This window comes from Heptranchias perlo, unplaced genomic scaffold, assembly GCF_035084215.1.
Source record: "Heptranchias perlo isolate sHepPer1 unplaced genomic scaffold, sHepPer1.hap1 HAP1_SCAFFOLD_199, whole genome shotgun sequence".
In the NCBI taxonomy this organism is placed as follows: Eukaryota; Metazoa; Chordata; class Chondrichthyes; order Hexanchiformes; family Hexanchidae; genus Heptranchias; species Heptranchias perlo.
This window is the reverse complement of record NW_027139215.1, coordinates 476233-500934: the sequence shown is the minus strand read 5'-3', so window position 1 is coordinate 500934 and position 24702 is coordinate 476233. Positions and strand designations below refer to the sequence as shown.

General features: G+C 47.1%; 3 protein-coding genes and 2 non-coding genes across 6 annotated transcripts in view; 4 read left to right on the top strand and 1 right to left on the bottom strand.

Annotated features, from left to right (window-relative positions):
* Positions 1-2334: 2334 nt before the first annotated feature.
* trnaf-gaa (transfer RNA phenylalanine (anticodon GAA)) lies at positions 2335-2407 on the bottom strand. Its single transcript has one exon. It is a non-coding gene; the product is annotated as a tRNA-Phe (tRNA).
* A 6076-nt stretch (positions 2408-8483) lies between these two features.
* LOC137309988 (zona pellucida sperm-binding protein 3-like) overlaps positions 8484-24702 on the top strand; it is a 117653-nt gene continuing 101434 nt past the window's right edge. The window contains exon 1 of the mRNA XM_067977989.1: positions 8484-8522. The gene's annotated coding sequence lies outside the window, so the exon portion shown is untranslated. The remainder of the gene's footprint in view (positions 8523-24702) is intronic.
* trnak-uuu (transfer RNA lysine (anticodon UUU)) lies at positions 10935-11006 on the top strand. The gene has a single exon. It is a non-coding gene; the product is annotated as a tRNA-Lys (tRNA).
* On the top strand, positions 13164-14536 carry LOC137309989 (zona pellucida sperm-binding protein 3-like). The gene is made up of 7 exons (XM_067977990.1): positions 13164-13238; positions 13330-13507; positions 13594-13720; positions 13801-13880; positions 13961-14082; positions 14155-14289; positions 14375-14536. Exons 1-7 carry the CDS (start codon positions 13232-13234, stop codon positions 14491-14493), a joined length of 768 nt encoding a protein of 255 aa, XP_067834091.1. The 5' UTR covers positions 13164-13231; the 3' UTR covers positions 14494-14536.
* Positions 19761-24702, top strand: part of LOC137309975 (CD209 antigen-like protein C) — a 38291-nt gene continuing 33349 nt past the window's right edge. The window contains exon 1 of one of the 2 annotated variants that reach the window (XM_067977979.1): positions 19761-19964. The gene's annotated coding sequence lies outside the window, so the exon portion shown is untranslated. The remainder of the gene's footprint in view (positions 19965-24702) is intronic. The other variant, XM_067977978.1, reaches the window with a different exon arrangement.

Below are 24702 nucleotides of genomic sequence, written 5' to 3'. Positions count from 1 at the left end.
ACGGAAAGACAGACTAGCAGGAAGGGCACTGAGACTACAACCGGAAAGTTAACAGACGATTCAAATGAGGTATTCACAATTATGAAAGGTATTGACAGAGTATGTAAGGAGAAATTGTTTCCAGTGATGGAAGGGTTAATAACCAGAAGAGAAAGATTTAAGATAAATTGAAAGACAGTCATGGGGGGTGTGACTAAGATTGAGACCATTCATTCAGCTGCCTCTGCCGCTCCCCTCCATTCCCCAAGCCCACCAAGTTTCTCTCCTATCTCCCCTCATGCCCTCTCTGAGCTCTCTTGACCATGAGACCCACCTCCTGCTCCCTCAACCCTATTCCTACCAAACTGCTGACCACACAACCTCCCTTCCTGGCCCCATGTCAGCTGACATTGTTAATGGTCTCCTCTCCTCAGGTACGGTCCCCCTCCCCATCAAATCTTCCATCATCACCCTCCTTCATAAAAGACCCACCTTTGACCCCTGTGTCCTTGCAAACTACCACCCCATCTCCCACCTCCCTTTCCTCTTCAAAGTGTTGTCGCCTCCCAAATCCATGTCCATCTTTCCCACAACACCATGTTTGAATCCCTCCAATCAGGTTTCCACTCCTGCCACTGTCCTGAAACGGCCCTTGTCAAAGTCACAAATGACATCCTCTGTGACTGTGTAGAGGGAGATTTAATCTTGATCGAACCCTTGATGCACCTGTCCCCCGGAGTGTTTGATGGCACAGTGTAGAGGGAGCTTTACTCTGCCCTGTACAGTATCAGTCTGTGATGGAGCAGAGCCCTGCTCTTAAATAGAAATTATTCTTTTGATGAGCCACTGAGCCCCTAAAGCAGCTTCCAAGACCCAAAGTCTGATTTCCATCCCACAGTTCCAGCAGTTTGCGAGGGCTGGGCCACGTTAACAGCAGCTCTCTGTTCCTGGTCTGGAGCTGAGGTGTTGTGTATTGTCCCTGACACAGGGACCAGACGGTGAGCTGCTGGCTCCTATTGTTCTGGGATCATTCCCTGCTGCTCTGTTCTCACCTCTTCACTGGGTCTCAGATTATTACCAGCCATCTTCCTGATCAATAAACAATCGGCAGTCTGACCGCGGAGATTTGAAATGTGTGAAACATTTCATGTGTCTCATCCCTCTCCATGGACACAAATAAATAGACCGTCATGGAATGGTCACAGTCCGTTTCTTGAGCCTTCTCCTTCTTAGAAGAATCTTCTAAACTCCTTGCTAAAGTGACCATTGATCTTAATGTCTTGTTTTGCGGTATGTTCTGGATTGTTCCAGGTCAGCATTGTAATAATTCGGTGGTAGTTGAAAAGTGGGATCATTATATTAAATCTCGATATTTATCACAGCCCCGCCCCCCAAACATTCAAACCACCGTTCAGGAGGAGAACCCCTCTGCTCGCTGACCTACATTGGCTCCCAGTCCACCAACATCTCAAATTTTAAATTCTCATCCTCGTGTTCAAATCCCTCCATGACCTCGCCCCTCCCTATCTCTGTAACCTCCTCCACCCCGACAACCCTCCGAGATCTCTGAGCTCCTCCAATTCAGGCCTCTTGCGCATCCACGATTTTCATCGCTCCACCATTGGTGGCCGTGCCTTCAACCGTCTGGGCCCAAAGCTCTGGATTTCCCTCCCTAAACCTCCCCGCCTCTCTACCTCTCTTTCCTCCTTCATGACACTTAAAACCTACCTCACCAGTCCCAATATCTCCTTATGTGTCTCCGTGTCACATTTTGTTTGATAATCGCTCCTGTGAAGCGCCTTGGGACGTTTTACTCCGTTAAAGGCGCGATATAAATGCAAGTTGTTGTTGTTGTTGGGGTGGAGAAAGGGTTTTCTTTCTTTTTATGACTCTTTTCTATCTCTCTATTTCTTTCCTTTCTCGGACTCTGTTTTCCGGGTCTGTTTACTGACACACATTACAATCTGTGTCACTCGGTGTCTAACAATGTGAGGCAATGTGTTTTATTCCCGCTGTGTTATCTCTCTGGCGGTTTGCTGATAAATGTTTAACTCGCGGCCTGTTCCCGTTAATGGTCACAAGCAGTAACAGACAGACAGAGCGTGTCTGACCGCCCTGAGATGTGGAAAAGGCATCAGTTTAGGACAAATGCATCAAATCAAATGTTCATCGGGCACCGAGAGAGACAAAAACCAGAGAGAAAGGCAGAAGGAAATAGAGAAAAAAAAGCTAAATACAGATATCCTTGATGTCTCTCTATTCCATCCCCAACCGTTCAGTGTTGGGTCAAAATGTCAGTGTCAATCAATGTTCGAGAATCGACCCAAAGAAGAAGAAACAAAATAACCCGAAAACGGCCGAAACCCGGGATCGAACCAGGGACCTTTAGATCTTCAGCCTAACGCTCTCCCAACTGAGCTATTTCGGCCCCACATCAAACTAGATTTTGGGTCATCCTCTTGTAATAAAATATAACCCCGGGTGGAATTGCCCCTCCCGCTCATTCCTCACTTCGGGAGAATGAGACCGACCATCAAGGAGAGATTTTCTGATCCTGTCGTTGAATCTCATTTATATTAAACATTCCTTGAACTCTCTGCCGGGGGGATTCAGAGCTGGGGTTCGCCATGAACCAGCTTCCCCTCAATTCCCAGCTTTATCAGTGAATCGACCAACAAACGCTCGACAGAGCTCAGGTTATATTAATAATAAAAACAGAAAATGCGGGAAACACTCAGCAGGTCAGGCAGCATCAGTGGAAAGAGAAACATCCTTTCAGGTCAATGACCTTTCATCAGAACTCTCTCCACAGATGCTGCCTGACCTGCTGAGTATTTCCAGCATTTTCTGTTTTTACTTCAGATTTCCAGCATCTGCAGTATTTTGCTTTGCTTTTGTTTTACAGCTTGTATTAATGTTCTGCTGATGATATCTTAATATTATTTTATTTTTGGCCACTTTAATCCGGTTCATGGACAAATTCTTCCATCATCCCTTCTCCCACATCGCTTCTCTCTCTCATTCATTCTTTTCTCCTTTCAATCCAGAAGAGGGCGGGAATCAGAGCTCACCCCCCAAACCCTCCGCACACAGACCCCCGTCTACCACCCCGTGTGATCCAAGAGACAATTCAATACATTACACTGTATGAACACAGAAAGCTGACACACCAGGGGAGACCGCACGGTGTTGGACACGGAGTGAAATAAGCTGGTGTTTATAAAAAGTTACAGATCACAACAGGCGTCTCTGTCTCTCTCCGCCATCCGGGCCTGTGCTGTGTTATCCGTTCTCACCCAATGTGTTACTGGTAATTTTGTGGAAGTGCATGACGGGATACTTGACCATATTAACTCTTTATTAACTCACATGATAGGATTAGCCACAAACACAAAGTAAGCACAATTGTGTAATTGCGTTTGAGCCTTGGTATGTTGATAATTAGGCCTAGCACAGCCTGGCCTTCCTTGAGATAAGGACAGAATATATTAATAATAGAGCTGATGAATGGCCATGATGCCTTGAGACTGGCTCCAGCCTTACTGATAACAAGGAACAGGAATGCAGAGAGAAAGAAAAGAGCTGACATCTGCTCAGGCCTCCGTGATGGCTCTGGATGTTCGGGGGCTGGCTCACGACTTGATTGACCAACTACCTGAGCCAATAAAGAATGTACGTGTACGCCCATATTCTGTAACAGGTGGGCGTTGCCGAATGAATTGTATAAACATGAGCTGTTTCATTCACTCGGCGAAGTTGCACCCTCAACCATTGTATGAGGTGCACATCCACTTGTATACAAGTTGGGGTTCAATAAAGTTTCTCATTCTACTTCTTGTTTGGGTGTTAATGCATTTGTATAGTGTGAAGTTTCGACAGTTTTCAGCAACATCATTGAATGTGGCAGCACAAGTTGGTGAAGCCGTTAAAACAGCATCCGGTTTCTTGGCTTAATAATAGAGAAATAGAGCACAAAAGCAAGGAAGTTATGTTAAACGTTTATAAATCATTGTTCAGGCCTCATCTGAAGTATTGTGTCCAATTCTGGGCACTATAATTTATTAAGGAGCTCTAGGTCTTGGAGAGGATGGAGAGGAGATTTCCCAGAATTATACCAGGGATGGGGTTTAGTTGTGTGGAGAGACTCGAGAACCTGGGATTGTTCTGCTTCGAGCAATGAAGGTTAAGGGTAGAAGCAATCCACGTGTTCAAAATTAAGGGGGGTTTTGATCGAGTAAATAAGGAGAAACTTCACCCACTGGCGGGAGGGTCGGCAACCAACGGACGCAGATTTAAGATAATTGGCAAAAGAACTAGAAGGGAAATAAGGAGATTTTTTTTACACAGCGAATTGTTATGATCTGGAACGCACTGCCTAAAAGGATGATGGAGCTCGATTCAATCGTAACTTGAAAAGGAGAATTGGATAAATACTTGAGTATCTCTCCACAGATACTACCTGACCTGCTGAGTGTTGCCAGCAGTTTCTGGGTTCATTTTTGAGCTTTCACTATAGCAGTTTTCCTGACAACCTGCAACTTGCCTCAAGGGCGCAGCTTCAAGCACAACTTTCTTGTGCTCTTCTCACACACAAGATCGCACTTTACTTTCCTACACACGCGCTTTAAAATCTGCCGTTTCCGCACACAGCGTCCTGCGGCACGAGAATTTGAAAGACCTTTCGCTCATGGCCTGTAATCGCTCCTTTTTCCCCACAGGCGCTCTTTACATTTATCCTCTACTCGATTCAATCGCATGTTTCAACAGAACTATTAAGATCAAGGCGGAACATTTCCGATCTTCCTGCACCGCCCCAACTTGCCAAATGTGAACCTTTCAACCTCCATTCGCAGCTCTGTCGCGCTGCCCGTCGCTCACGCAACTCAACTGCTGAGAGAAAAGAGCCAACAAGCATCAAAACAAAAACAAGTTCTTCAGTTACCATCCCCTGGATCACAAGATTCCCCAAGTAAATTTCGTGCACATTCGGGCGGCTGTCTTTCCAGAGGCCAGCCCTGCTTTTTTTGTGTTTTTCTGTCGAGCGGTCACGCAGATTGAAATGTATCGACTGGTTTCAAGGGACAAATGAACATTGGTGTGAATGGGACATGTGCCCAATAGAAACAGCGGTCGGAGCAGAACAAACTTAAAGGCGTGAGATCGTGAAAGTGAATGTTAGAGTCGGCAATGGAGCAGGAAAGTGTCCATGAAATGGAAGGAGGAAAGGAAAGGCGGCCTATTGACTGTGGAAGGAAGAAAAAGCTGGGAGAAGAGGTGGGTTTGAACTGTGGAACATCAAGTACAGGCATGTGAGAGTGCTGGGATTTGATGGTTTTTCGCCACCAAAAAATTTTTTTTTTTCACGTATTAAGGATTGATAGATTGTTGCATTATATTTGCAAGCGCGGGAGAGAATAAAAGGAGCAGCGCACACTATGCCGTGACTCGGATTCGAACCGAGGTTGCTGCGGCCACAACGCAGAGTACTAACCACTATACGGTCACGGCGCCACATGTCAGTGGTTAGCGATCTGCCCGAACTATTTAAATAGCGCCTTTCAGGTAGCAAAACGTCCCAAGGCGCTTCACAGGAGCTTTTTAAAACAATATTTGACCCCGAGCCACAGAAGGAGATATTAGAAGCAAAATACTGCAGATGCTGGAAAGCTGAAATAAAAACAGAAAATGCTGTGAATAATCAGCAAGTCAGGCAGCGTCTGTGGAGAGAGAAACAGAGTTAACGTTTCAGGTCGATGACCCTTCGTCAGAACTGGAAAAGGTTGAAGATTAAACAGTTTTTAAGCAAGTAGAGAGCGTTTAAGGAGCATCTTAAGGGAGGAGAGAGAGGTAGAGAGGCGGGGAGGTTTCGGGAGGGAAATCCAGAGCTTTGGGCCCAGTCGGTTGAAGGCACGGCCGCCAATGGTGGAGCGATGAAAATCGTGGATGCGCAAGAGGCCTGAATTGGAGGAGCTCAGAGATCTCGGAGGGTTGTCGGGGTGGAGGAGGTTACAGAGATAGGGAGGGGCGAGGTCATGGAGGGATTTGAACACGAGGATGAGAATTTAAAATTTGAGATGTTGGTGGACTGGGAGCCAATGTAGGTCAGTGAGCAGAGGGGTTCTCCTCCTGAACGGTGGTTTGAATATTTGGAGGGGGAGGTGATAAGTCTCTCGATTTGATATAATGATCCCACTTTTCAACTCAGTTGGAGATGGGGGCAGTAGTTTGCAAGGACCGAGAGTCAAGGGTGAGATTTTTGAGGAGGGTGTGATGACGCCAGATTTGAAGGGGAGGGGGACAGTACCTGAGGAGAGGAAACCGTTAACAATATTGGGCTAACATGGTGGCCAGGAAGGGAAGTTGGGTGGTCAGTAGTTTGGTGTGAATAGGGTCGAAGGAGTAGGGGGTGGGTCTCATGGTCAAGATGAGCTCCGAGAGGGCAAGAGGGGAGATAGGAGAGAAACTGGAGAAAGATGTGAGTTCAGGGCTGGGGCAGGGGGAACCTTAGGGGAAGTTTAGCTTGTGGGTGGGGGAAGGGAGGGAAACGGCAGAGGCAGCTGAACGGATGGTCTCAGTATTAGTGACAAAGAAATCCATGAGCTCCTCCCACTTGTTGTTGGAGGTGAGGGGGGAGGGGCAGGGGAGAGGGGTTTAAGAAACCGGTTTGCAGTGAAGAGAAGCCGGGGTTATCTTTACATTCCAGGATGATCCTGGAATAGTGAGCAGTTTTGGCAGAGAGCAGGACCTGATGGTGTTTTAAGTGTTCCCGCCAGATCTGGCGATGAATGGCTGAACCAGTTGTCCGCCATAAATTTTCAAGTCTGCGACCTTGGACTTAAAGCATGGGAGATGAGGCTGCACATCACATCCCTTAAACATTGTTACCCGTTTCTGTCTGAAACTAGTGAGTGTGTAAATAGTAAGTAACAGAAAAAAAAAGTATTTTAAGCATCAAACTTAATTCTGATTATTATTATCGCATGAAACCTGAACAGCCCATCCCTCAAACACTGATATAAAACCAGTCCCAGGACCCTGAGCCACTGTGAAAATGCTGTGATCCCGACCTGATTCGAACTCGCAGTTTTCTGATCGGGAATCAGACGCTGTCAGTTGCGGCACGAGGTGGATCCGGATCCAGAGGAGGGAGATCGGTACCGACCGCCGCCGGGACTCTCGGAGGGCGAGAGGCGGAAGCAGCAGCAGCCAGACCGCCTCAACAACAGCTCAGGATCCCCGCTCTCGAATCCAGCCGCTGCCGGCCGAGAGCTGCCGGTCCCGGCCTGAGCCGTGTCTGGGAGCCGCCTGCCGGTCTCTCTTTACTGAACGGGACCGATCCAGGTGCAGCTCACACACAGGCCCAGGAATCCCACTCCGGACAGATTCACTTCTTTAAACCTTGTTTAGATTCAGTGAATTGGGATTTAATTCAATCCTCATCTGCCCTCCGCTCTGTCAGTTCAGAACTTTATTGAAACCGATACTTGGAGCTCTGTTTTACAGGGTGTCGGCTGTTTAAGTATTTCTCAGTCCCACTACTCCCATGAATAACACTTTTTGCTGCGAACTGCTGATTGATACAAAGTGCCCAGGAATTGGGGGATTTCTCCCGGGGACCGGGAACTGACTCGGATTCGGCTCAACCCTCAAATCCACAAAGTTTTTGTCACTGCTGCTGTACAGGATTAAAGGAAGGGACCGAACCAGAAGCGGTTTTAAATTATTACTGACAAAACAGGGTCAAAGGCAAAGGATACAGTCTGCTTATCTACAGGGCTGAGTCCCTGCCCGCTTCACTGTCTGTCTGTCTGTCTCCCGGTTTATCCGTCTGATTGAGTCTCTGCTTTATTCTCTGGCTCTTTGTTTGCTGTCTGCAGGCCTCCCGACCCGACTGACTGACTAACTACCGGACCGTGTGTCGGAATGAATGACTGGGACTGAGTGTCTGCCTATTTATGGACCTGAATGGCCACATTTCTCAGTTCCTGCCTTCGCTCTGTGTCACGGGCCTGTCGCTGTCTCTCAGGATGACAACACACCCACACCCTTCACACACCGCCTTTGACGACTGAACGCAGGTTTGCTCAGTCTGTCCCCGCAGCTCCTTCGGGAGTTTAATGATTTTGGAATGAAGAGTTTTTCCTGTGTGACTTGTGAAGTTTTGATCAGTGAAATGTTTGTGAAAGGGAAGGATTGAGAGCTTTTAGTGTGGGACAGAAGTGATGTTGTTTCATGGAGAAGTCACGCGATGAAATGAACATGAGCAGCGGTTTCCAGAGTGTGGCGGTTATCACATTCGTTTCGCACACGAAAGATCTCTGGTTCGACCCCAGGCGGGAATGTTATTTGAGAATTTGCTCTTGTGAAAAGTGGGAGATAATTGGCATTTCCTGTTGAATTTAACAACGGCTGTACCACATTCCTGTTTTCATAAACACTGAACATTTTAACCAGACTCTTAAAAAAGTCTTTAAAATGAGAACGGATGAAAGTTCATCACATGCAAAACACAATAACTTCCCCACGTGTCACTGGGTAACCATGTTAGTATTTCCGTCAGTCAGTCTGCAGAAAGTTATCGCTTCATTAATGGCGATTACAACAATTTTTCATCTTTCACAGTTTCATGTGTTCATTTAATAAAGTTCACAATTGTTTTGTGACAATTATTTCATTGACCGGGAATCGAACCCACACCGCGGCGGTGAGAGCCCTGAATCCAAACCACCAGGTGCCGCGCAGTGGGTCGAGTCACGGATCGGCACAGTTAATGCAAAGAACAAATTAAAAAGTAGAAACAGAAAATGTTGCGAACTCTCAGCAGGTCAGACAGCCTCTGTGGAGAGAGAAACAGAGGGAATGTTTCAGGTCGGTGACCTTTCATCAGAACTCGCTCCACAGATGCTGCCTGACCGGCTGAGTGTATCCAGCATTTTCTGTTTATAGTTCAGATTTCCAGAATCCACAGCACTTTGCTTTTGAAATTAGAAAGTAGCCCAAGTTGATGAAAGTTGCACCAGTGAAAATCCTGGGTGGAGATTTAGAGGATGCGACAGTGGGAAGGGCCGGACTGCGATTCGAACAGTCCTCCAAGCAAATTTCGGGGAAGTCATCGAAATTTAAAAGAGGACTTGGAACGGGAATAGAACGACAGGCTCACGTGACAGGGCATTGGTATTCGGAATGTCCAAAATGCAGTCCCCACTGCTCTGATTACCTGAATCAGACAAATAGTAATTCACAACACAGGACAAATCCATTTGATTTGAGTTTTGGAAACCCATTCACGACAGCAGCTGTCTCCCATCAGTTTACTTTTCCAAACTAAAGGGTATGAAGCTTGCACGAGTGATGATCTGTGCTGTATTATTTCTGAGCAGCAGACTCACCTTGCCCCATCAATGCCTATTTGTTGGAAGGCGCAGTCCCCATTGATCGAGGGGATCGGTTTCTCGAGCTGTGATTCACCATCCTCTATTTCAGGAATATTCCGGTTTGCTGAAAATGAGATGAGATGAAACGAGCAGGTCCAACGAGCCGGTCTGTAACACAACACGGCATCTACAAAGTTGTCTCTTGCACTTACAGTGAAGCGGAGGGCAGTTTTCACCCTTAAACCAACAAGTTAGGTGGCGCAGTAAGTAGTGTAGATGGGAGCAGGAAGTAGTGAAGGGACATTGATTATTAAATGAGAGGGTAAAACTGTGGCAGATGGAGTTCAATGTGGGGAAGTGAGATATAATCCACTTAGAACAATAAAAAGATAAATCAGAGTATTTTCTAAATGACGAGAAACTAGGAACTATGGAGGAGCAGAGAGGTTCAGGGGTCCATCTCCAGAAATCACTAAAGACTAGTGGACAGGTACAAAAAATAATTAATGGAATGTGAGCCTTCATCTCAAGGGGCTGGAATACAAAGGGTGGAAATTATGATGCAGATGCATAAAGCCCTGGTTAGACCACATCTGGAGAACTGTGTTCAGTTCTGGGCACCGTACCCCAGGAGGGACATATTGGCCTTGACTGGGTGTGGAACAGATTCACCAGAATGATACCGGGGCTAAAAGGGTTAAATTATGAGGACAGGTCTTCCAGACGAGACTTTTATTCCCTTGAGTATAGGAGGTTAAGGGGTGATCTAATTGAGATGTTTAAGAAGATAGGGGGGAAGGGGAGTGTAAGAAGATGGTTTGTAGTGGAGAAGAGAAGCCGGGGGTTATCTTTACATTCCAGGATGATCCTGGAATAATGAGCAGTTTTGTCAGAGGAGAGCAGGACCCGATAGTGCTTTATGTGGTCCAGCCAGATCTGGTGATGAATGGTTAACCAGTTGTCCACCATAAATGTTCAAGTCTGCGTCCCTCCGGCTCACAGGAGTGGAAATGAGGGCAGTACCAGGGAGATCGACCAGGGTGAGAGAAGAGTAATGGTTTTAATGGGGAGAAGGGCATCAAAGATGGAGGTGAGGGTCTGATCGAGCAAATCGGTAGCTGCAGAAATGTTGTGGTGAATGGAGGGCCAAAGGCTGGACAGTTAGGAATTTGAAAGTGCTGTTGTAAGTGACCTGGGGGAGAGTTTTTTCCAGGGATGAACACAGAAGGAAGTGGGTTCGTCCCACTCCCCTGCTCTTTCCCCATATCTCTCCAAATTTTTTCATGTCAACTATTCACTCAATTCCCTTTTGAAAGTTACGATTGAACCCACTTCCACCGCCCTTTCAGGCAGTGCATTCCCGATCACAAACACTCGCTGCGTTAAAAAATCTCTCCTCATTCCCCCGCCCGTGGCTTTTTTGCCCATTGATCTTAAATCTGTGTCCTCTGGTTATTAACCCTTCCATCACTGGAAACAGTTTCTCCTAATTTACTGTATCAAAACCTGTCATAATCGTGAACCTCCATTAAACCTTCTGGATGTAGTCTCAGTGCCCTTCCTGCTGACCATCCCTTCAGTTCTCATGTGGTCTAGCGGTTAAGATTCCTGGCTTTTACCCAGGCGGCCCGGGTTCGACTCCCGGTGTGGGCATAACAGCTTTTTAGTCCCAGCCTCGCAATTTGCCTGCAGTCCGGGCTGTGGCTGCTGCTTCCTCCCTCGCTTCTGTGTCAGACCCACAATCACACTGAGAAATGAGGCAGACCACAGCTCTTAAAGGGACAGTGCACTAAAAGCAACAATGTCCCGACAGGTCACTCAGCAGCTCATGGCCAAGTGTTTGACGACAATCCTTTTATCATTCACTGTAAAACACGAGTCTCAGTGAAACACTCACAGAATATTCTGGAAAAACTCAGCGAGTCAGGCCGAATCTGTGGAGAGAACAGACCAGTTAACTGAGAGTCTCAGTGAGACAAGGAACGAGACACGGCACTTCACAAATTGTCACGGGATCTTTTACACCTCGGAGCAGAAAGAAGGGACCGCCATTAAACACCTCATTCAAAGGACAGCACCTCTCACGATGCAGCTCCCTCTCAGCACGACACAGTCAGTCTGGATCATGTGTCCCAGTCCTGGAACGGGAGCTGGAACCCACACCCTTCTGAACACCTGCCTGACTCCCTGGTGTTACTCTCACCCCCGGCGAGTCATGAACCAGATTGTGCCACTCCCAGAGTAACTGATGACCACAGCCTCAGCCCTGGGTCCCGGTCTGCATCATAACCGCAGCCTGTCACCGCTCATAGAAAGTGGCGTGGGATTCCTGAGTTCATTCTGTGATGTGCATTGGGGGAGTGGGACGACATGGATTGCTCTTGCATAGAGCTGGTATGGACTCGATGGGCCGAATGGCCTCCTTCCGTGCTGTAACCTTTCTATGATTCTATGATTCCATGTGGGTGGAGAGGGATACAAGGAAGTGATCAGAGATGGCCTTATCCATGATTGACACGATCGGGAGTAGAGAGGCCACGTGAGATGGCAAGGTCGAGGGGGTGGCCATGACTATGGGTCGGGGAGTTTCTATGCAGGGAGAGATTAAGGGAGGATAAAGTATCACATAATAGACTTGTTGGCAAAATTGAAGCCCATGGGATTAAACGGACAATGGCAGATTGGATAGAAAATTGGCAAAGGAGCAGAAAGCAGAGAGTAGTGGTGAGCGGTTGTTTTTCAGACTGGAGGCAAGTATACAGTGGTGTCCCCCAGGGCTCGGTATTAGGACCACTGCTCTTTTTGATATATATTAATGACTGCGACTTGGGTGCACAGGGTATAATTTCAAAATTTGGAGATGACACGAAACTCAGAAATGTAATTAACAATGTTGAGGATAGTAACAGACTTCAGGAGGACATAGACAGACTGGTGAAATGGGCAGAAACATGGCAGATGAAATTTAATGCAGAGAATTGTGAAGTGATACATTTTGGTAGGAAGAATGAGGAGAGGCAATATAAACTAAATGGAACAATTTTAAATGGAGTGGAGGAATAGAGAGACCTGGGGGTGTAGTTACACAAATCTTTGAAGGTGGCAGGACAAGTTGAGAAGGCTGTTAAGAAAGCAAATGGGGCCCTTGGCTTTATTAATGGAGGCATTGAATACAAAAGCAAAGAATTGATACTAAACCTTAATAAAACACTGGTTAGGCCTCAGCTGGAGTATTGTGTTCAATTCTGGGCACGAAACTTTAGAAAGGATGTCAAGGCCTTAGAGAGGGTGCAGAAGAGAATTACTAAAATTGTATCAGAAATGAGGGACTTCAGTTATGTGGAGAAACTGGAGAAACTGGGGCTGTTCTCCTTGGAGCAGAGAACGTAAAGGGGAGATTTGATAGAGGTGTTTAAAATCATGAAGTGTTTTGATGGAGCAAGGGAGAAACTTTCCAGTTGCAGAAGGGCAGTTACAACACGGGTTAGATAGAGAGCAAAACTTCCTCTACATTGACATCAAACACTTCCAGGGAAGGGACAGCACGGGTTATATGCAGAATGAAGCTCCCTCTACACTGTCAAATGAAATACTCACAGGGCAGGTAAAACAGTAATGCTTCCTGTACTCTGTGCAGTTTATCGTAGCCATGATGTGGAGATGCCGGTGATGGACTGGGGTGGACAAATGTAAGGAATCTTACAACACCAGGTTATAGTCCAACAGTTTTATTTGAAAATCACAAGCTTTCGGAGCTTACCTCCTTCGTCAGGTGAGTGAAGGGTTCTAAAAACACTAAGAAACCTATCAAGCCCACCTGGATCCCATTCAGCTCGACCAAGTCTGGAGAAGGGCTTCTGTCATTCTCACTGCGTCTTATGAACGGTATGTGATGGGTGGATGGGGAGTGCTTTTCTGTTGTCTCCCACTGGGAGTTACATCCACTGTCTCCAACCCTTGTCCTCTTGTACTTCAGATGATTGGCTTACAGAGCGCACCTCGACTGTCTACTACCTGGGTGACCTCATTCACATTGAGGCCTCTGTTTCAATGACCAACCACATGCCCTTGAAGCTCTACATTGACAGCTGTGCAGCTACATTGAGCCCAGACAAGGATTCCACCCCAAGATACAACATCATTGACTACCATGGGTAAGGAGCTCTGTGTTCTCCAGCTGGTTATGTCTCAATAGGTTCACTTAATTCACTTTTTTTTCCTTTTTTTAATCGTTCTTCAGTTGCCTCCTGGACAGCAAAGCTGAGGACTCCTTTTCAACCTTTGTGTTGCCAAGAGGTGAACGTGAGCTGGACAAACTCCAGTTTGACCTGGATGCGTTCCGCTTCTTTGGAGATGACCGTTCCTTGGTAAGAGGAAGCCAAACATTGGGTTCCCCATGTTGGGAGGAGGTCACTAAATAACAACTTGTATTGAATGTGTCCCTCAGATTTTCATCACCTGTCACCTGAAAGTTGCTGCAGTGGATCGGAGAGATTCCATGAACAAAGCTTGTACTTTCCAGAATATGTAAGTTCCCTCTCTCTCAGGGATGTGTTGTATTAAAGGATGATGGACAACCTGGTTGATAAATGGATTCTCTGGTTCAGCTGGACCCCATTGGAAGAATCGACCAATGACGTGTGTGCCTGTTGTCATCTGGGCAAGTGCAGTGCCACGAGGGATTTCCGACCTGATTCCAGAGGAAGGAGGGATCTTGTATCTGGACCTGGTAGGACATTGATCCTCTTGATTGTTGGAGGTCACCCTTTACCCTCTCTAACTGGAATGTTTGATATTGCAGAGAGTGATGCTGAATTGAAGTGGGAGGGTGAGGCCTCACTTGGACCCCTGGTCATTCTGGATCCTGATGTGACAGAGCTGGCAACTGAGCCCCTTAATGAGGTTGAGCAAAGGATGCAGGAGAGGTCTCTGGGTGGTGAGTTGGCCGACTGCTGGTTTCCATTTTCCCTCCGTATTTCCTTCACTCACTGACCATTAGTTTTTTTGTTCCTTTTTTTTAGGTGTGGAGTCTGAGGTGGTCCTGATCCTGGCCCTGACTGTAACCGCTGTCTCTCTGATCTCTGCTTCTTTGATCGCCTTGTTCCTGTACAGGAAACACAAGCAAACCCAGTTCAACTAGTTATCAAATGACCAATAAAGCAGTGACTACTTGTATCTTCTAATGGCTGGTTGCTCATTTTTCATTATCTGGCTCCAATCAGCATGCAACGAGTGCTCAATACTGTTAGTAACACTCCGCACTCCTCCACAGTTCCTCCTGTTAGTGAAATGGGTTGAAATGGGTCCATGTCACTCGTGGCAGAATGGCTGGTAATAGTGTATCCAGGCCCAGTCCAGGGATGGCTGCAGCAATGGGTGAAGGCTTGCCAGGCCCTCATTGTACAAGTCAATGAACTTTGAAGGGACAGTGGGACTGGCCTGAGGTACTGGTGCCGGCTGGTTGATGGCCCAATCATTCCCTTGGTGCTCTGTGGCTATTGATCAGTTGAATCCCCACACAGGCTCCAAACTCCAGTTAAACTTTCCTGTTTGGAGCTAATTGTCCAAACACCAATAGGATTGAAAGTCAGTGGACTTGGAACTCTCTTCCAAGACTGAAGATCTCTGCCGCTGGTGCAAAGATTCTTGTTTAGTGGGGCTGGGACTCCAGGTAGATTTCAAACGCCCAGTGTAAAGATTAATGTACACGGGCCAATGATGTGCCCAGTGGGTACAGGCACAGAGTGCGAGGGACAGCGAGCCCAGCGGTTGTGATTTAACTCTGTTGGATTTGAATTTCACCTGTCTTTTGAGAAGACTGAAGTTTCTTTATGTTCAGCTTCTCCTCACGACAGGCCCTCGGGATTGTACTGTAAGTCGTTAGTCCTATTTTCAGATTACATTATTGTTTCATTCACTGTATTTGAGGGGTGGTCATAGGAACAGGAGTAGGTCATTTAGCCCCTCGAGCCTGGTCCACCATTCAATGAGATCATGGTTGATCTGTGACATAACTCCATATACCTGCCTTCGTCATACCCCTTACCTTCTTTGCATAAAAACAAAATTTTAAGCTGAGATAATAGATTTAACAATTGAGCTAGCATCAACTGCCCTTTGTGGAAGAGTGTTCTTAACTTCTCCCACTCTTTGCATGTAGAAGTGTCTCTTAACTTCACTCCTGAAAGTCCTGATTCTAATTTTTAGTTTATGTTCCCTGGTCGCTAAACTGGCTGTGTTTTTATAACTTTACAGTGAATTGGGTCCAATCCATGTCTGGGACACCCTTGCCTTGTGAAATACTGAAATTTGTTCATAAAATATTCAGATTAACAAGAGACTGTTTAACTTTACTGAGCTGGGTTTTTCTTTTTGGTAAATCAGACATTCAGGGGGTCTATTAAACAGGATGGGAGCTGTTAGCAGTAAACTCCCTCGCTTCAGACAACATTCTTTGGCAGGTGGAAACCATTCCTCCATTTAAATCAAATCATGGTAATATTTTACTTGAGCTATCGGCTCGTTCTGTTAAAGTAGAATAACAATAAGTTAGTGGGAACTTTTAACAATAGCAATTCATTCCTGCTCACTGTACACACTGAAGGTGATTTTTCCTCCAGTGGAAACTGCAGTCAGACGGCCCCTCCTCACTTTCACTCTGAGCTTCCTCACACTATTGATAAATAGTGTTCGGAAACTTTAAACCCAATAGATGACAATACATTCAAGTGTAGTGTCGGTCCATCCTACCCTCTTCTGACTGTTGTCTGATTTACATATAAACATTTCAGGGAGACTTTACAAAGTGCATACACTGGCCAGGTCACCAGGAGAACTACTTTGGGATATTTTTATAATGTTGCAAAAAAATACCATGTAGAAATGCTTCAAGAATTCATTTTCAATGAAGCTTTGGATCTTACAGGACAGAAACAGGTGACTTTCCTCTCTCCCCTCATCCAATTTAATGTTCCTCTGTTCCAAGGTCCTTATACTACTCCCATTAAAAATAATTCATGGAGTCTGTCTGAACAACACTTTCAGGCAGAACTCTACATTGTTTCTTCCCTCTCTGTAAAGATTTTTTTGGAACCATAAACATGTATCTTTTGCCATGTCACATTTGACCCGAGAAGTTATAGAATCATAGAAATTTACAGCACAGAAGGAGGCTATTCGGCCCATTGTGTCTGTGCCAGCTGAAAAAGAGCTATCCAGCCTGATCGCACTCTTGGTCTTGGTCCGCAGCCTTGTCGGTGACGGCACTTCAAGTGCACATCCAAGTACTTTTAAAAAGTGATGTGGGTTTCTGCCTCTACCACCCGTTCAGCCAGTAAGGTCCAAACCCACACCACCCTCTGGGTGAAAAAATTTATCCCCAGTACCCCTCTAATCCTTCCACCAATTACTTGAAATATATGCCCCCTGGTTATTGGCCTGTCTGCTGAGGGAAATAGGACCTTAATACCTTTAGAAAAAATTGTTTATGGGATGTGGGCGTTGCTGGCCAGGGCAGCATTTATTGCCCATCCCGAATTGCCCTTGAGAAGGGGGTGGTGAGCTGCCTTCTTGAAGTGATGCAGCCTGTGTGATCCCCAATAATTTTATACACTTCAATTAAATCCCCCCTCAGCCTCCTCTGTTCCAATGAAAACAACTCCAGCCGATCCAATCCTTCCTCACAGCTAAAATTCTCCAGTCCTGGACCATCCTTGTAAATCTCCTCTGGACCCTCTCTGGTGCAATCCCATCTTTCCTGTAATGTGGTGACCTGAACTGGACACGGGTTAAATTTATTAGTCCGCCTGTTCCCACAGGTCCCAGTCGAGTTTCTTCATTCCTTTCCTTGGTTCAATCCGTCATTCACCGATTGGGTTTATGACCGGTCACCACCTCCTGTGATTTCCCCAATTGGCTGCCCCTCTTCTCAGAGATTCTCTCGCTCCACAGACCACCTGCACTCTGTCGGTTCCACCAATCCGGGAAGCTTCACCTGTGATTGGATGAACTCGGTGACCCGGGCCCGTCATGGCGGCCGAATCTCCCACAATGCAGAGCGGCGGAGAAAAGGCCCCATCTGTGAGACAGGCCGCGCTGCCCTCTGGGAGAATGTTCGCACATGCGCACATCACCCGCCGGATCAGCGGCCGCTTCCTGTTGTGTCGCGAGACAAACTTTCCGTTTTTTCGGTTGAGAACGAGCGGTTTTTATTGTGACGGAAACTGACGTCACTTTTCCTTTGAATCGCGCGGTTTGATTTAAATAAACGGCGCACATGCGCAGTGTGGCGCGTCCCTCTTAAAGGGCCCTGGACCGGCCGAGAGTCCCCGAGCCCGGGGACAGGACCGAGAGACGGGCAATGGGATTAGAGCGGAGGGCGGCCCCGGGGAGGGGGAACTTGCATTTCTCCAGCGCCTGTCACATCCTCAGGACGCCCCGAAGCCTCGCAGCTAATGGGGGGGGCTTTGGAAATGAGGTCACTGTTGTAATGTGGGCAGCCATTTTGTGCAGAGCAAGATCCCACAAACAGCAATGTGATAAATGACCAGATAATCTGTTTATCGGTGTTGGTGAAGGATTAAATATTGGCCAGGACACCGGAGAGAACTCCCCTGCTCTTCTTCGTTGCTGGAGGCGACGGGGCGGGGGGAGGGCGGGGGGCCGTTGCTGGGGGTGACGGGCGAGGCCTGTGAGCCGCTGCGGCCCTGGGCGGAGAATGGCGACACCCGCCGACTCCAGTCTCACCGCCGACTCCAGTCTTTCGAGTTCGAGGCACCGTTAAACAAAGAAGAGAAAACTTCCGCCAAAACCATGAGGATCCGCGCCTGGGCCCTGACCTTCTGCGGCTCTGCACACGCAGCCTTCGACTGCAGGCTCCTGACAAACATCAGGTATGGGCAGAGCAGCAATCAATAATCAATCACTCAACAAATCACAGCAATCAATCAATAACACCCAACTAATCAATAATCAATCACTAAACAAATCACAGCAATCAATCAATAACACCCAACTAATCAATAATCAATCACTAAACAAATCACAGCAATCAATCAATAACACCCAACTAATCAATAATCAATCACTCAACAAATCACAGCAATCAATCAATAACACCCAACTGATTCACAAGGATGGTACCAGAACTGAGAGGATCGAGTTATCAGGAAAGATTGAACAGGCTGGGGCTCTTTTCTCGAGAAAGGAGAAGGCTGAGGGGTGACCTGATCGAGGTCTTTTCAGATAATGAAAGGATTTGATAGGGGAGATGTAGAGAAAATGTTTCTGCTTGTGGGGGAGACCAAAACAAGGGGTCATCAATATAAGATCGTCACTAATAAATGTAATTGGGAATTCAGGAGAAACCTCTTTTCACAAAGAATTGTCAGAATGTGGAACGTGCTGCCACAAGGAGCAGTTGAGGCAAATAACATAGATGCATTTAAAGAGCAGCTAAAGAAACACATGAGGGAGAAAGGAATAGCAGGTTATGCTGATCGGGTTCGATGAAGAGGCTCGTGTGGAGCACAACCGCCGTCATAGACCAGTTGGGCCGAATGGCCTGTTTCTGTGCTGTACATTCTATGTAATTCTATGTAAATTAACGGCACACATGCGCAGTGTGACCGTCACGCAAACATGGCCGTCACGCGGTGGATGACGCCACAATCCTTTCTGTGGCATCATGGGTCCCGTGATTGGCAGATTCTCACCTGGATTCAGGGTCAGAGGTTACAGACCGTCTCCATCCTCCACTCAGCGCTAAAGAGCCCAGTCGATGAACCCTGACTCAGGACCCTGACCCTGGAGATCGGCCCAAGGCCTCTTAAAGGGCCCTGCAGCGGCCGAGATTTGAGAGATGGGAAATGTGATTAAAGGGAAGGGCGGCCCCGGATAGGGGGAGGGGGATCTTGCATTTCTCCAGCGCCTTTCACATCCTCGTGTCCCAAATCTTCGCAGCCAGTCGGGGGCTTTGGAAATAATGTCACTGTTGTAAAGTAGGCAACCATTTCTTGCACAACAAGATCCCACAAACAACAATGTGATAATGACCGGATAATCTGTTTTAGTGATGTTGGTTGAGGGATAAATATTGGCCAGGACACTGGGGAGAATTCCCGTGCATTTCTTCCAAATAGTGTCATGGGATCTTTTACAGCCACCTGAGAGGGCAAACGGGGCCTCGGTTTAATATTTCATCTGAAAAACGGCACCTCCGACAGTGTAGCACTCCCTCAGTACTGCACTGGAGTGTGAGCCTAGATTTTGTGCTCAGGTCTCTGGAGGGGAGCTTTAACCCACAACCTTTATGATTTTAGAGTTGAGAGAGTGATACAAATGAGCCAAGGCCGACACCGAGTACTTCAGAAGGGTCGTTAATTCTTCCGTCCCGTAACACGATGTGACTTTCTTCCACAGGAGAATTCGTGCCTGAACTTCCAGGAGTTTTGAGGAAAACCGCACCGGATTTGAATCAATCTGTTGGAAAATACTTGAGGCCGACTGGAAACCTCTTTGGATGTTCACACGGCCGGGAGGCACCAAGACAATTCGATGAGACTGTGAAGGATGTCAAGTGAAATCAGGGACATGGCGAGCAACGGTGTGAAGGTAACTGGGGGATCCCCGGGGTAATGCCCAGTCTGTTCAGGTGGGCCGTTTAAAAGGAAATGGAACAGTGCGGGGAGAAAGTTATCTGGGGACCGGAAACAGAGGGTCCGGGTTAATGGGAGTTGCTGAGATTGGAGAAGGGTTGGAAGTGGTTACCCCAGGGGTCAGTGCTGGGCCCACTTTTATTCTCCGTATTTATGGACTATTTGGAATTACATAGAATTTACAGCACAGAAACAGGCCATTCGGCTCAACTGGTCTGTGCTGGTGTTTATGCTCCACACGAGCCTCCTCACACCTCTCTTCATCTGTCCCTATCTGTATATCCATCTATTCCTTTCTCCCTCATGTACTTATCTAGCTTCCCCTTAAATGCGTCTATGCTATTCACCTCAACAACTCCATGTGTTAGCAAGTTCCACATTCTAACCACTCTCTGGGTAAATAATTTCCTCCTGAATTGCTTACTGGATTTATTAGTGACTATTTTATTTTCATGGCCCCTAGTTCTGGTCTCCCCCACAAGTGGAAACTTCTTCTCCACCTCCACCCAATCAAACCCTTTCATAATCTTAAAAACCTCTATCAAGTGACCCCCCCCCCCCCCCCACCCCCAGCCTTCTCCTTTGTAGAGAAAAGAGCCCCAGCCTGTTCACTTTTTCCTGATAGGTTTAACCTCTCATTTCTGGTGGTATCCTAGTAAATCTTTTTTGCACCTTCTCCGGTGCCTCTGTATCATTTTTATATGAACCCAAGTGCCTTGTTTGCTTTTTTAATGCCTTATTAACCTGCTTTGCTACTTTTAATTATTTGTGTCCCTGTACCCCGAAATTCCTTTGCTCCTCTACCCCATTTAGACTCTTATTATCCAAGCAGTATGCGGCCTCCTTATTCTTCCGACCAAAATGTAGCACCTCACACTTATCTACATTGAAATTCATTTGCCAATTACACGTCCATTTTGCAAATTTATTAATGTCTTCCTGTATTTTGTCGTAGTCCTCTTCAGTATTAACTATACCTCCCAATTGGGTGTCGTCGGCAAATTTTGAAATTGTACTCCCGATTCCTGAGTCCAAATCATTTATGCAAATAGTGAACAACAGTGTTCCCAGCACCGATCCCTGTGGAACACCACTTCCCACCTTTTGCCAATCTGAGTAACTACCTTTAATCCCTACTGTCCGTTTTCTGTTTTGTAGCCAGCTTGCTATCCATTCTGCTACCTGTCCCCTGACTCCACAAGCTCTGACCTTGGTCATGAGTCTACTATGCGATACCTTATCGAAGGCCTTTCAAGGTTTTCTTTTTCAGATATTTATTCACTTTCTTTTTAAATTCTGCTTTCCTCGGTGTTTCTGGTTAGACATTCCATTGTCCGAACAACCCTCTGCATCAAAAAGAAAACCAACCTCTCACTTCATTCTTTTGGTCTTAATTTGATGCCCTCCAGTTACCGACTCACAAACTGGTGGAAATAGATTTCCCTCATTTACTTTATCAATATCCCCTCATAATTTTGATCCCCACCCTCTGATCTTATTTAAACTTCTCTGCTCTCATGAAAAGTTATGTGAAGACTCTCATCCTTGGGATCATCTTAGTGAATCTCTTCTGCCCCTCTCCATGGCCGCGACATTCTTACTAAAGTAATGCACCAAAAACTGGACACAATATTCTGACTGTGGCCTAACCAATGATTTGTCCAGGTGTAGCATTAACTCTTTCCTTTTATACTCTATGCCCCTATTTATAAATCCTCGGATCCCATGGGGGTTTTTGTAAAACAGCTTTATCAACTTGTCCTCCCACTTTTAAAGATTTGTGTATCTGAATCACTAAATCTCTCTGCTCCTCTACTCCTTTTACAGTTTTACAGTATAGTGTCTATTTCCTCTCCTTATTCTTCTCACCTCACATCTCTCCCCATTAAATTCTATCTCACATCTATCTGCCCAATCTGTCTGCCTCCTCCTGAAGTTGTTGACAATCATCTTCATGGTTAATCTCACTCCTAATCTTTGTGGCAGCTGCAAATTTTAACATTGTGCCTCCTACACCCAGGTCCAGATCATTTCTATCCACAGATATTGAGAAAAGCAATGGTGCCAACACTGACCCCGGGGATCACCACGGTTTGAACCCTTCCAGTGCAAGAAACATCTGTTAACCACAACTCTCAATTTTCTGTCCTTTACCCATCCCCTCTCTCTCATTTCTCCTCTCCAGCTTCTCATATTTCTATCCCTCAGTTCTCATACACAAACAGACTCTCTTCCCCTTTCCTCTCTTTCATACACACAGACTTTCTCTCCCATATCCTCTCTCACTCTTATATACACACACCATGGGGTCAATTTTAGGATGACCGAGCGGGTGCGTTCGTGGCGGGGGGGTTCCTAAAATTGGGGAATCCCGGAGCGGGTCCGGAGCCCGGCTCCAACCTGCCCACTTCTGGTTTCCCCAATGACGCGAATCGGTGCGTGCGCAGCCCCCGCGTGCGGGCCTCCCACCGCCAATTAAAGCTGGCGGGATGACAGTTTAGATAGTTAGGGAGGTACTTGAGGTCGTTGACACACCTCATTGGGAAGAGATTTTAGCAGGGATGTGATTTTGGACTCTCCTCAGCGTGTTTCCCATGCTGTGGGAAATACTCCCTGTTGTTGCAGACGTGTTTCAGTCAGCAGCCATTGGGAGATGCAGAGGATTCCTTGACAGTCGGGGGGAATACCTCATTCATTGCAGCAGGGCACTCTGTCACCTCAGACAAAGTTTTGTCTGCCACACCGTTGTCTCCACACTCAAAATTATTACATCATACCCTAAACTCTGCTGTCCAAACACATTTACCTACTTTGCGGACCCCCTCACACTCACAGCGTCAGGATGGGGGTGGGGGGTTCCATAGCTGCATTCATTCACTCCATTGGAGGATGACCAACATCACCAGCCTCGCCAGGCACGCCGTCCACCTCCGCCATGTGGAGCTACACAACACAGTGCTGCGCAACAGGCACCTGCACAAAGTAGTCATGCAACTGCACAGACACCCACTGTAGGGTGACCGAATGGGTGGCATCCAGGGTGTTCATGGAGAACCTCATGAAAGGGCCTTATTGGACAAGCCAGTCAGGAATGGCCAAGATGTAGCAGTAGTGATGACAATATAATATGTAATGTGAGTTGATCAGAAATCAAATGTAAGTAAAAACCATGACAAACCTTCAAACATCCTTGTGCATCCCCTTCATGCTCACGACACGTTTGCCTTATGCTTCCTGCTACACATACGTGATACATGCCCTGTAGCTGCAGCACAGGTCGTGGCAGGTGGGGTGAGACTGACCATGAAAGAGATGCATGAGAGGGTGAGTATGAGACAGAGCCATGAGATTGTTTATGGATTGGGTTGAGTGATAGTGGTGAGATAAATACTGGGGAAGTGAGGAAATGCATGTAAGATGAGGATGAGGGTTCAGTGGGTGTGAGGAGTGATGTGATTGAGAAGTGTTGGCAGTGCGGAAGGAGATGTGGGGTGGGGGCGGTGATGTGGCAGACGGAGTGTCGGGGAATGAGTAAGAGTACTCACTTCGGCTGACCTGGTTCGGTCACTGAAGCGCCTCCTGCACTGTATGGGGGTGGGCGATATGTTGGTGGTGCTGGTCACCTCCTCTGCTACCTTGAGCCAGGCCTTCGTGGTGGCAGAGGCAGGCCGCTTTTTCCCGTCCGACGGGTGGAAGATCTCCCTCCTCCTCCTCCTCCTCCTCCTCCCCCCATCCAGTCAGATCTGGAGTGAGGCATCATTAAACCTGGGAGCAGCCTTCCCCCTGGGCTGCTCCATGCTGTAATTTTGCCTATTTCCTGCAGTATCAGTCAGTGGAGGATTGCCCCTTTTAAATAGGGCTCCTCTAGCTGACAGCTTATGATGTGGGTGTGCAGTCCACCCACTGTGCAGCTTTCCAGCATGAAACCCAGAAGCCAAGGTAAGTTGCTTCAATTTACTTACGACCACGTGCCAAACCCACATATTTCACTGGGTGGGTTACCCACGCGCCCAGTCGACCCCCCACTGCCAACCCACCTCCTTTCTAATATCGGGCCCCATATCTCCCTCCCACTCTATCTCTCAGACTCTCCCTCATCCACATCCAGACTCTCTGAGAGTCTGCCTCACAGACTCACTCCCTCATACACAGACTCTGAGACTCACTCCCTCATACACAGACTCTCTGAGACTCACTATCTCACACTGTTGCACTCAGGCAGCTTGGTCTCCTCTTTTATACACAGATTCTCTCTCCCATGTCTTGCACAGACACCTAGGGGGATGATTTTAAAGCCCAAGAATCGGCCGGTTGGGGATTGGTGGGAGTTGAAAATAGTTGTTTTTTTGGGTCACAACCGCAACATTTTCGGACTTTGCATCCCCAATGGGAAGCCTGTACTTTTACACGCCGGCGCTCAACCCGGAAATAAAGCCGAGTTGAGGTCGCGACCCAAAAAACTACTTTCAACACCCACCCGCCCCCAACCCACCCGTTCTTGGGGTTTAAAATCACCCCCCTGCTTTCAACCTCCTCTTTCATACACCCTGACTTGTTCTCCCCTTCGCTCTGACACACAAGCTCTCTGTCTCTTCTTTCACTCATACACTGTCTCCCCTTCTCTCTCAGATTCTGCCTCCTCTTTTCTCTCTCTCTCACACACAGACTCTCTCTCCACCAATTCCGTTATACAC

What these genes read in the sequence shown, in the direction of transcription:
- LOC137309989 (XM_067977990.1), top strand. An exon ending in TTGGAGATGACCGTTCCTTG is followed by an intron (nt 13,721 to 13,800) that starts GTAAGAGGAAGC and finishes TGTGTCCCTCAG; the next exon opens with ATTTTCATCACCTGTCACCT. An exon ending in GCAGGAGAGGTCTCTGGGTG is followed by an intron (nt 14,290 to 14,374) that starts GTGAGTTGGCCG and finishes CCTTTTTTTTAG; the next exon opens with GTGTGGAGTCTGAGGTGGTC.